The 12,613-nt window shown below is 41.1% G+C and overlaps 1 protein-coding gene across 4 annotated transcripts in view; it reads left to right on the top strand.

Annotated features, from left to right (window-relative positions):
* Positions 1 to 12,613, top strand: part of LOC109897964 (probable phospholipid-transporting ATPase IF) — a 59,792-nt gene that overhangs the window by 9,723 nt on the left and 37,456 nt on the right. For all 4 annotated transcript variants that reach the window (XM_020492666.2, XM_031833407.1, XM_031833406.1 and 1 more), the window contains exons 2-6: positions 9,253 to 9,369; positions 9,499 to 9,588; positions 9,973 to 10,053; positions 10,408 to 10,515; positions 12,333 to 12,461. In XM_020492666.2, the coding sequence (XP_020348255.1) occupies positions 9,253 to 9,369; positions 9,499 to 9,588; positions 9,973 to 10,053; positions 10,408 to 10,515; positions 12,333 to 12,461 (525 nt within the window). The remainder of the gene's footprint in view (positions 1 to 9,252; positions 9,370 to 9,498; positions 9,589 to 9,972; positions 10,054 to 10,407; positions 10,516 to 12,332; positions 12,462 to 12,613) is intronic.

Genomic DNA, 12,613 nt, shown 5'->3' with positions numbered 1-12,613 from the left:
GACCGATTAGTACCAAACATCATTCCCCCATTGACACTTCCAAAATGCAGTATCTGTGGGACAGGCATGAGTTTCTTGAATGAAATAAAAGTCGGTACTCTTACCCATACAATACAAAAATAAAGATTTCCTTTTCAAAATATTACGGATTCCCCTGGCATTAATAGAAAAAACAGAAATTGACATTTACTATCACATTGAAAATATATAGTTTCGCTCACATAAACAATGCTCTTTCCTCAAGAAATATAAAGTTTTATCAGATGCAAATAAAACTCAGTCCTGCACAACTCACTTGATAAATCCAGCAGTCAACAAGCTAGTCGTCAGCGGGAATTTCCCTTCCATTAACAAAAGCCTTGGCTCCTGCAAAGTATGCACTTTCCCTTCCTTCCTTGTTCTCTCAATCATCGGCCACAGACGATTCAGAGCTTCTTTGTCAAATGCTGTCAGATGCTCCCTGAACCTCAGGTTGTTCTTTAAATAGTCATTTTTCTTTGCACTTTTCCATGTCAAATCCCTCGCTGTTCTGGAGATGAATCTCATGATCACTGGTCGTGGTGGCTGGTTGTTTTCCCCATCTCTCAGCCTAACCAGGCGGTGCACTACATCCAGAGAACCTGCAACAACATTTCGCTCTTCCTCCGGGAACATTGCCCTGCAAATGTCCTTCACTCTTGCTTTGATGTTCTCGTCAGATTTTTCTGCTATTCCATAAATTCGAATATTCCATCTCCGACCATACCGTGTTCTTGTTTACCTATGACTCCATTTCAGTGAGTTTCTTCTCCTGCTTTGCAACCTGAATTTTCAATTTTGCGTTCTGCTGCTTCAGAGTTGTTACTGACTCAGCATTGAAATCAATCGATTTCTTCAGGTTAACAATACTGATAGTGTTCTTTTTCACCAAATTCATGATGTCATCTGCACTCTCTTTGATTTTAGCCGTGAGGATGCGGACAGTGTTGTCCTGTAGCTGGCTCATTGATGGTTCACTTCTCAGCTTCTTTGGAAGTTGCTCCTTGGTTGGGGTATTTGGGTATGAATCACATTCATCCCCCTTTATTACACTGCAAGCATATGAGTGAGTTTCAACAATGCCTCTTTTCTCCTTGGAAGTTTCAACATCCATTATCTCAGCAACAGTTTGGTCATGTCCTGATTCCATGCTACTAGCTATGAAGACGTTAGCAGGCTAACTTAACTACACACGCCAAACCTTTTCGATAGCTAGCTTGTTCATTGGAAATCGTGAAAAATATACTTCAATGGTTTGATTAATTACAAAATTATTCAAATTAGCTACATTGTATGGTTAGATATCATTTTTTGTGAAAAAACTAATTGCAACTGTAGTCTAAAACTATAAACTGAGAGAACCCTAAAATTGTTCCTCAGCTAGAAATGTTACACACCCTCATGCCGCCATCTTGAGTGCCCCTCGCACATCATGCACCCCCAACAGAGCGAGAGAGCGCAATAACGTGGTGCACATATCTGCACAGATGTGACGTAGTATGCAACTTCCAGGTATTTCTTCACATTTTATTACAAAGTGGCATTCAAATGGATTTTTAGATCACAATTAAATAACTAAAATATAGTCAGTATTCAGCTGTCTGCGTCAATACATGTTAGACACACCTCATGGCATCGATTACAGCTGTAAGTCTAACTTTGCACACCTGGATTGTGAAATATTCAGCTATTATTATTTTAGCAACACATCTGCCTCGTTGATCCTCAACACTGGAGCCCCTCAGGGGTGCGTGCTCAGTCCCCTCTGTACTCCCTGTTCACCCACGACTGCATGGCCAAGCATGACTCCAACACCATCATTACGTTTGCAGACGACACACCAGTGGTAGGCCTGATCACCGACAACGATGAGACAGCCTAAAGGGAGAAGGTCAGAGACCTGGCCGGGTGGTGCCAGAATAACCAGAATATCAACGTAACCAAGACTAAGGAGATTATTGTGGACTACAGGAAAAGGAGGACCGAGCACGCCCCCATTCTCATCAACGGGGCTGTAGTGGAGCAGGTTGAGAGCTTCAAGTTCCTTGGTGTCCACATCACCAACAAACTAGAATGGTTCAAACACACCAAGACAGTTGTGAAGAGGGCACGACAAAGCCTATTCCCCGTCAGGAAACTAAAAAGATTTGGCATGGGTCCTCAGATCCTCAAAAGGTTCTACAGTTGCAACATCGAGAGCATTCTGACCGGTTACATCCCTGCCTGGTACGGCAATTGCTCGGCCTCCGACTGCAAGGCATTACAGAGGGTAGTGCGTACGACCCAGTACATCACTGGGGCTAAGCTACCTGCCATCGAGGACTTCTATACCAGGCAGTGTCAGAGGAAGGCCCTAAAAATTGTCAAAGACCCCAGCCACCCCAGTCATAGACTGTTCTCTCTACTACCGCATGGCAAGCGGTACCGGAGGGCCAAGTCTAGGACGAAAAGGCTTCTCAACAGTTTTTACCCCCAAGCCATAAGACTCCTGAACAGGTAATCAAATGGTTACCTGGACTATTTGCATTGTGTGCCCACCCCCCAACCCCTCTTTTGCACTGCTGCTACTCTCTGTTTATCATATATGCATAGTCACTTTAACTATACATTCATGTACATGCTGCCTCAGTTGGCCAGAAGAACCAGTGCCCCCACACATTGGCTAACCAGGCTATCTGCATTGTGTTCCGCTACCCGCCAACCCCTCTTTTACGCTACTGCTACTCTCTGTTTATCATATATAGTGGGGCAAAAAAGTATTGTGCAAGTTCTCCCACTTAAAAAGATGAGAAGCCTGTAATTTTCATCATAGGTACACTTCAACTATGACAGACAAAATGAGAAAAAAAAATCCAGAAAATCACATTGCAAATTATGGTGGAAAATATGTATTTGGTCAATAACAAAAGTTTATCTCAATACTTTGTTATATACCCTTTGTTGGCAATGACAGAGGTCAAATGTTTTCTGTAAGTCTTCACAAGGTTTTCACACACTGGTGCTGGTATTTTGGCCCATTCCTCCATGCAGATCTCCTCTAGAGCAGTGATGTTTTGGGGCTGTTGCTGTGCAACACGGACTTTCAACTCCCTCCAAAGATTTTCTATGGGGTTGAGATCTGGAGACTGGCTAGGCCACTCCAGGACCTTGAAATGCTTCTTACGAAGCCACTCCTTCGTTGCCCGGGCGGTGTGTTTGGGATCATTGTCATGCTGAAAGACCCAGCCACATTTCATCTTCAATGCCCTTGCTGATGGAAGGAGGTTTTCACTCAAAATCTCACGATACATGGCCCCATTCATTCTTTCTTTTACACGGATCAGTCGTCCTGGTCCCTTTGCAGAAAAACAGCCCCAAAGCATGATGTTTCCACCCCCATGCTTCACAGTAGGTATGGTGTTCTTTGGATGCAACTCAGCATTCTTTGTCCTCCAAACACGACGAGTTGGAATTCGGAAGTTAGTGTTGCAACCGAGGGCAGACGCTTGTGTGGCATACTACTTCGCGGCAGAGCCATTGTTGCTCCTCTACTTTTCCACTTCACAATAACAGCACTTACAGTTGACCGGAGCAACTATAGCAAGGCATACATGTGACGAACTGACTTGATGGAAAGGTGGCATCTTATGACGAAGACACTGAGCTCTTCTGTAAAGCCATTCTACTGCCATTTGTCTATGGAAATTACATGACTGTGTGCTTGAATTTAAGCAACAGGTGTGTCTGAAATAGCCAAATCCACTCATTTTAAGGGGTGTCCACATACTTTTGTATACAGTGCATTCGGAATGTATTCAGACCCCTTCCCTTTTTCCACATTTTGTTACGTTACAGCCTTATTCTAAAATGGATTAAATACAATTTCAAATCCTCAATCTACAGACAATACCCCATAATGACTCCGTGAAAACAGATTTTTAGATTATTTTTTGTATATATCTAAACAATTCACAGAAATACCTTATTTACATAAGTATTCATACCCTTTGCTATGAGACTCAATTGATGTTTCCATTAATCATCCTTGATGTTTCTACATCTTGATTCGGAGTCCACTTGTGGTAAATTCAATTGATTGGACATAATTTGGAAAGGCGCAAACCTGTCTATATAAGGTTGACAGTGCAAGTCAGAGCAAAAGCCAAGCTATGAGGTCGAAGGAATTGTCCTTAGAGTGCCGAGACAGGATTGTGTCGAGGCACAGATCCGGGAAGGGTACCAAAACATTTCTGCAGCATTGAAGGTCCCCAAGAACACAGTCGCCTCCATCATTCTTAAAAGGAATACGTTTGGAACCACTAAGACTCTTCCTAGAGATGGCTGCCCAGCCAAACTGAGCAATTGGGGAGAAGGGCATTGGCCAGGGACCCTATGGTCACTCTGACAGAGCTCCAGAGTTCCTCTGTGGAGATGGTAGAACCTTTCAGAAGGATAACAATCTCTGCAGCACTCCACCAATCAGGACTTTTTGGTAGTGGCCAGACGAAAGTCGTTCCTCAGAAGGCAGATGAAAGCTCGCTTGGAGTTTGCCAAAAGGCACTTAAAGGACTCTCAGACCATGAGAAACAAGATTTTCTGGTCTGATGAAACCAAGATTGAACTCTATGGCCTGAATGCCAAGCGTCACGTATGGGAGGAAACTTGGCACCATTCCTACGGTGAAGCATGTTGGTGCATCGTGCTATGGGGATGTTTTTCTGCTGCTGTGACTGGGATGCTAGTCTGGGTCAAAGGAAAGATGAATGAAGCAAAGTACAGACAGAACCTGCTCCAGAGCGCTCAGGACCTCAGACTGGGGCGAAGGTTCACCTTCCAACAGGACAAAAACCCTAAGCGCACAGCCAAGACAATGCAGGAGTAGCTTCAGGACATGTCTCAATGTCCTTGAATGGCCTAGCCAGAGCCCGGACTTGAACCCGATCTAACATCTCTGGCGAGACCTGAAAATAGCTGTGCAGCAATGCTCCCCATCCAACCTGACAGAGCCTGGGAGGATCTGCAGAGAAGAATGGGAGAAACTCCCCAAATACAGGTGTGCTAAGCTTGTATCATACCCAATAAGACACAAGCCTGTAATCGCTGCCAAAGGTGCATTAACAAAGTACTGAGTAAAGGGTTTGAGTACTTATGTAAATGTGATATTTTCGTTTTTTTCCTTATACATTTGCAAACATTATGGGGTATTGTGTGTAGATTGAGGGAGGGGTGGGAAAACAATATAATCCATTATAGAACGAGGCTGTAATGAACAAAATGTGGAAAAGTCAAGAGGTCTGCATACTTTCCAAATGCACTTAATATACAGTAAATTATATCAAATCCAGACAGGAACTATTATTTTAGCAGTTGACCTAAATCATACCCTCAATAAGATTGACAGACTTAGTATTAAAATAGGCACATTTAGAGAGTGTCCAAAGAGGCTGAAAAATGTCATCTCTACAAATAATAATTCATTAATTACAGCAGTAGAAAATACACAGAGTGACAGAATTTGGAGAAGGTACAGAACCGAGAAAAGCTGACCCCTGGTGAATATCTTGCCGCTTTCACAAAACAAATACACACTAAGCCAGTTATAATTTTAAAAGATACAAATGCGGGTATTAGAACCAATGCAATTAATAACAATTGTGAAAGCTTTATGAAAAAATTTATGTAAATCAGAATTAAACAGGAGGACAGATCCTCTAGCCTTCTTAGACTCAACAACCCTTTAGCAATTATCAGTAGACAAAGAATCACTAAAAACCAAGATCACCCCCCCCCCCCCCAAAAAAAATATATATTATATACTGTTAAAACATTCACACGGAGAAAAGCACCCGGAATGGATGGCTTTCCGATTAGAATTCTATTCCAGATTTTGGAACAATGTTGTGCCCCTATTTACACATAACAACATCAAGCAGTTTATTTCAGTTATATTAAAACCAGTCCCCTGCTGATTATAGACCAACATTTTAATACATTGTGACAAAATAATAAAAAAGCTTAAGCAATAAAATGGCTTAAGTCTTACCAGACTTGATACATGTCAAACAGGGTTTATTCAAACTAGACACTTACAAACAAATATAAGAACATGTTTCAGTTTAATACAATATGCAAAGAAACTGGATATAGATCAACATTTTTTTTGACTGTCTTGAATTACCTTTTGTTTTATTCAAAACTTTGAAAGCTTTCAACTTTCCAGTGGAAACAATACATTTTATACAAATGATTCTAAATGTCCTAAAGCAAAAACATACACAAATAATGTATTCTGATGAAATTCTGCCTGAGGAACGGCTTTCGCTTTAGACAGGGGTGTGCCCTCTCCCCCTTCCTGTTTGCACTGGCCATTGAACCGGTTGCAGAAAGAATTAGACAGGACCCAAACATAACAGGTATCAGTATTGGTAAACATGAATATAAACTAAAACTTATTTGCAGATCTCCTGATTTATACCTGACCAATATGCTCCCTTTCCGCGCACAAACTTTTCCCAAGAACAGGCAAACAAAAGAAAAAACCCACACCAAACTTAAAGACAGGAAGCTAAGCAAAAAATGGAGCACAAAAATACCAGTGAAGACATTCTTTAAAAAAAGTATGATCGGTCATAACAGATTGTATGGGCATATAAAATTCATAGAATAAATAAAAAAAAGTTTCAAATCTACGTAGTCTGAGGGTGGTTTTAACTTTCCAGACTTGGAAATGTATCAACTTGCTACCCAAGGCTTTTACATGGGACATATAGTTAAATGCACTAAAGAGGAAAAATGGGTACATATTGAAGAATGCATGCTCATCCCCAGAATATTTCTGTCTATTTTCAAAGGATAAAGCTAAGAACATGATAGTTAACTTCATAGTTAAATGCTAACAATATGCAATTTTTTTTAATCTATTCTACAAGAATCAATATCACTCCCTAAAAACACAACCATATGGAACAATCCTTGGATATCTTTTCAGAATTCACAGCTAAATTGGTCCATATGGAAAACTAAAGACATAAACCGTAAATTACTTGGTAACAGGAAATTAATGTATTTCCATTACACAATTAAAAAGCTATTTTTGGATTGACAAATGTAGATATAAAATACATAAACAAATACATGCGACTTAAGATGCATATCACAAGCATCCTTAAGGGAGTGTTATTTAAGTCAGAAAATGCTTTTCATATGATGGGTAAGAATGTGGAAATCTGCCATTTTTACACAATGGAAAAATCTAAGGATTTATTATGCACAAATTGAAATAGCATGGGCAACCAAAGAAAAACAAATGAGTACAATTTAAGGCCATGTGGTAAAATATATTAAAGGCACTAGGGATGGGGGTGTGAGCATGCAGGTCTGGGCAGATGAGGTGTAGTTGCTGTTTGTGTTAATCTGTAAATTGATGTTCTTGTGTGTATGTTTATCTGGGGTATAAAAAAATGAAACGTATAAAACATTTATAAATTAAATGTTCACCTTTTAATTACTACAACAAAGATGGCTGCCGGTCCACCCACGTTGAATGTCAAATTTATATGGTCATGCCTATTCTATTATTTAAATGATTTCAATAGGTTTCCTATGCAGGATTGACAGTATATTTGAAAAACAACAGGTATTCCCATTCGTCAACATTCTCCGTGTAGACCTCCATCTTTTTGTTACCATTTTTTAAATTAGATTTTTGTATTTTGCTTCAATTTTAGTACATTTATTAGCCAAAACATGACACCCACCCTGTATTCAAGAGCATGTTGTGTCTCAACCGATGGCGGGCACAACCCAAAAACCTTAGATGTAAAATGGGCAAAAATGTATGGTAGGTTTCATTCAAATCGAAAGGTGTGTTGTCAAAAAGTGATTGAATTCAAATGGATTTACCCTGTTTGATTTATTGCAGCTCCTCATTCATTATCCCCTCTATGTAGCTAGGCTCTGGGGTTTCCCTCAATATATCATGGGAGTTGTAGGCTTTGTTAGAGCATGAAATAACTTGACACTTATTTGGCACAACAGACCAGGTGACAAAAGTCACTCATTCCCTGGCCCAGACAGCCATATTGACACTGATACTAGTTACACAAGAATTTCCAGAAACTCTGTCAACATGCCTGCCTGGTGAAAATATAACTGTACTCTTTGTAATATTGTTGGCTCCTCCACTCTGACATTCCCCACTGCAGCACATTCTGTACACATAGCCTATGATTCAAACTAGTGACCACAGATGATGATGATGTTTGATCACCAAGGAGGACTAAGACTGCTTTTAAATGTGCTTGGGGCTTAGCAGCACAGGCAGATCATTAGATGAGAGATTTTGCCTGCGTGCAGTGAACATGGCCAAGATGGGGAGTGCAGTGTGTGAGAGTGTTGTGCAAACACACAAGCCCATTGAGGGCGGGCTGGGACAGTAATTGAATGCATGTGTTGATGTCTGGCATTGGTGACGTGGCTCACTCATTCTCAATACTCATGAGCAATGTACACACACACTCTGTCTTCATTATTATTCCCCATCATGTGACCCAGATTAATTTACTCTTTTGAAAATTGTGTACAGAAATGTAATTTTAAGATACGGCTAGCCTATAGCATTCTAGGATTAGAATTCTAGGATTATTTATGCAGGTAGTCCAGGTAGCCATTTGATTGCTAAATAGCTAGTCTTCTTTAGTTGTCTTAGAAGCTGTTCAGGGTCCTGTTGGTTCCCGGCTTGGTGCACAGGTACCGCTTGCTGTGCGGTAGCAGAGCGGTAGTATGGTTTGGGTGGCTGGAGTCTTTGACATTTTTTTGGCCTTCCTCTGACACTGCCTGGTGTAGAGGTCTTGGATGGCAGCTCGGCCCGAGTGATGTACTGGTCTGTACTCACCACCCTCTGTAGCACCTTGTGGTTGGGTGCCTTGCAGTTGATGCAGCCAGTCAAGACGCTCTCAATGGTGCAGCTGTAGAATTATGCTAATTCGGTCAACGATATTTTGTTCAGTACAATGCTTGATCACTGGCTACAGACTATAATCAGGATGTAATCTAGTGTTTCTGACAGATAATCAGAGTGCAAAGTAGCGTTTGCATTCAACATGTCTTAAATATAGACTTCGACACAGTGCTCTTCAAAATTGGGCTGTAATTTTTCTGACCATGCAGTCTCTATGTAAAAGTTGTCCATATTGGTTCTGAGTAAGTTGTATAAGTTTGACCTGTTGCTTACCCTCTCTTCTCTCTCTCCTCCAGGGCTTTGACCCTCCCCATCAAAGTGATACCAGAACGGTTTACATTGCAAACCGCTTCCCTCAACATGGCCATTATGTCCCTCAGCAGTTTGCAGACAACAGAATCATATCATCCAAGGTAAGGCCGAGGTGTTGAATCCCTAGCTTTTGTGTCAAGTGTCAGCAAATGTTCAAGTTACTCAACCACTTAATTTCAGTGTCAGACAACTCACACTCTGACGTTTGTTCTCCCCTCCCCTCTCTTTAGTACACCGTTTGGAATTTTGTTCCCAAGAATCTGTTTGAACAGTTCAGAAGAATAGCCAATTTTTATTTTCTCATCATATTCCTGGTCCAGGTAAGGGCTTTCCTCAGCACCCAGTCGACCATGTTTCTAATTGTTGCTGGCCTGTGTGACGTGACTCAGTTCTATTTAGTGGGCAGTAACCAACAATTGCTGTGTGCTCTTGAGCATACTGTGCCTGGAGGTCCCAAGCAGCTAACCTTCAGTATGTATCTTGGCTACACAGAGACCACACGGTTTCTTCAGATATTCTGAAGCTTTCTATGGCCACTACTGTGTCCAATTCGACATTTGTTCATTCATTATACTTATTCATTATGCATTTTCTGCGATAGATGGCATCAGCTTATGAATTGGCCAGAGTGTTTTCAGGTTATATGAGGAAACTACATTATTGCCAGCTGTTGTTTCCTTTGACATAATCTCTTTATTTTCCAGCTAATGATAGATACCCCCACATCCCCTGTCACCAGCGGACTTCCTCTGTTCTTTGTCATCACAGTAACTGCCATCAAACAGGTGAGAGTATTAACATGTATAATTCCTATTTTTTTCTAAAACATGAACCGTATATTCAGCTAATTAAATATGGCTGCTTATCATATATACTTTGTCTAGATGTCAGAATGTCTAGAGCAGGGCTGCCCAACCCTCTTCCCGGAGATCTACTGTCCTGTAGGTTTTCAGCCCAACCCTAATTTAGCTTATCAGATTCAGCTAGTTAAGGTCTTGTTGAGCAGCTAATATATGTAGAATCAGGTGTGTTAAATTAGGGTTGGACTGAACCCACAGGACGGTAGATCTCCAGGAAGAGGGTTGGGCAGCCCTAGTCTAATCTCATCCCTTCTTTCCTTCCCTCCCCCCACCACTCAGGGCTATGAGGATTGGCTGAGGCACAAGGCGGACAACGAGGTGAACGGGGCGCCTGTGTTTGTGGTTCGTAGTGGCAGCCTTGTGCAGACTCGCTCAAAGAACATACGAGTGAGTCACCTCACTGTCATAATGAGTCCTTCCTTGTACAGCACACCATCCTAACACTTAGCAAACCTTACACCCACACATGGATGTCACACAAATGGTTATATTTCATATAACTCCCACTTTTGGCTGGTGCTTTGTACCACTGTGTTAAAGATTTGTCAGTAAACCAATTGGCCAGGTATGTGAAAACAAGGTACCCTCCCACAGACAAGTCTCAGTTGCTACATTATTTGCCTAAATGTTGGTTATCTACTCACCAGGTAGTTATTGAATAAGAGCATTTGTTCCCAATTAACAAATGTTAGCCAGATGTAGCTAGCCAACTATACGCATCGTTCCCCGATTTCAAATGTTTAAGATGCAAGTGCATCGGTCCGCGGATCCAAAATCAGTCAGAAAATAGATTCAAACTTTACGAATTTTCCGGGTCACACTTTTTTTCTTCTCATTACATTTCCTACCTCATCTTTTGTGACAACTGATGCGTCCTCTCCTCTTCATTGTCGAATTGCATGTAACTGTGTTGACAGTAATTGATCTACAAGTCATTTTGCATGACGAACAACCCCAGGCAATATCAGCAGCCTAGTCAAACTGCTCACTGTGCCCAGCTTTGCGTGCTTACCAATGCAAGGTACACCTGATATTAGGCTTTATTAATTGAGTGACAACCTTTCTAATTGTCTAGGTTATTGTTATGTGTTTTACCGGAATAAAAGTAAGCTACCGGAGACATAACTCATCTGGCTATACTGTACCTGCTGAACGGGGCTTAAAATAGATTTTATTTTGATTGTTCAGGTTCACCATCAGCAAATAGTTTTGGTAGTTTTGCTTTAAACAATCAATGATTATGGTCATTTTTAGATATACAGGGTGAAGTTGATTATTTCATAACGAGGACACCAATCTCTTTTGCGAGGCACACTGCATGGCCGAAGCGAGAGGAGAAGATCACTCCATTAAAAACTTCCAAACTTCAAGACCATTCGATTTTAAGAGAGGGTGTAATCCAATATTATGCTATATATTCATTGGCAGTTGCATAGCTATTTTGTAAACAATAAATATTGATACATTACTAGCTAAAACACTTAATGTGCAAAAATGACAAGTTAATTAGTAGGTGACAGGGATTGCAGAACCAAACTGTGGGTACAAAGGCTACATTGCCCCCTGTAATCTGATAATGGTAGTGGGGTGGTAGATGCCTAGTCTCCCTTCAGCTCCAGTGCCTACATAGTGCATGCACCATAGACATACATAATTTACACACACACACACACTTAGAGAAGTCGGCTCAGACAGATCCAGCTCATGAGTTCCATCAGCAGCAGATTTGAATTTAGAATGGAAAATGAATGTGTTTTGCAACAAATGTTAGTGTATCGCATCGATTCGTTCTCTAATCAAACCGAATCGCACTGAATTGTTTCAAACTAAAATGTATTGTTCCTGTATCGGAGACCATGTATACATATCGAATCATCTTAAAAGGTAAAGATTAGCACTAATCTTTCGTTTATTTGGATAAATCATTTTGAAGGTAAAATAAATCGTACATTAAACTGCCAGAAGATTCCAGAAGTTGTATTCAAGGGCTGTTTTAGTTTATTATTTTAACAGTTCTGCAGCTGGAATGTATCAGTTTTCACATGGGAAAAACTGTACTTTTTTTAAAAACAGTGCATGGTGGCATTTACTATTGAACTACACTGTCCTTCAGAAAATATTGGATTCTGAGGTCATGGATTTCATGGGGGAGTTTCGCTTCTCATTCATCTGTTGTGACCTGTCTTTCTGTGCTGTCTACTCAGGTGGGGGATATAGTCCGGGTGGCCAAAGATGAGACATTCCCAGTGGACTTGGTCCTCTTATCATCGGACCGAGCTGAGGGGACGTGTCACATCACCACAACCAGCCTGGACGGAGAGACTAATCTGAAGGTTGGGCTTTTAATCTTCTTTCCCCGCTCTCGCTTTTGTTCTCTCTGAGCCCTAAAAGGATGATCCCCTAAAAGGATTAGCTTTCCCCTCTCATAGGGGGAGGACAAACTCCTCTTTTCATGGCCCGTCTCCATCCTTTCATTTCCCTGAAC

Source organism: Oncorhynchus kisutch, linkage group LG10 (assembly GCF_002021735.2).
Source record: "Oncorhynchus kisutch isolate 150728-3 linkage group LG10, Okis_V2, whole genome shotgun sequence".
Classification (NCBI taxonomy): domain Eukaryota; kingdom Metazoa; phylum Chordata; class Actinopteri; order Salmoniformes; family Salmonidae; genus Oncorhynchus; species Oncorhynchus kisutch.
Note: the sequence above shows the minus strand (reverse complement) of the source record. Positions and strands in the feature narration are given on the sequence as shown.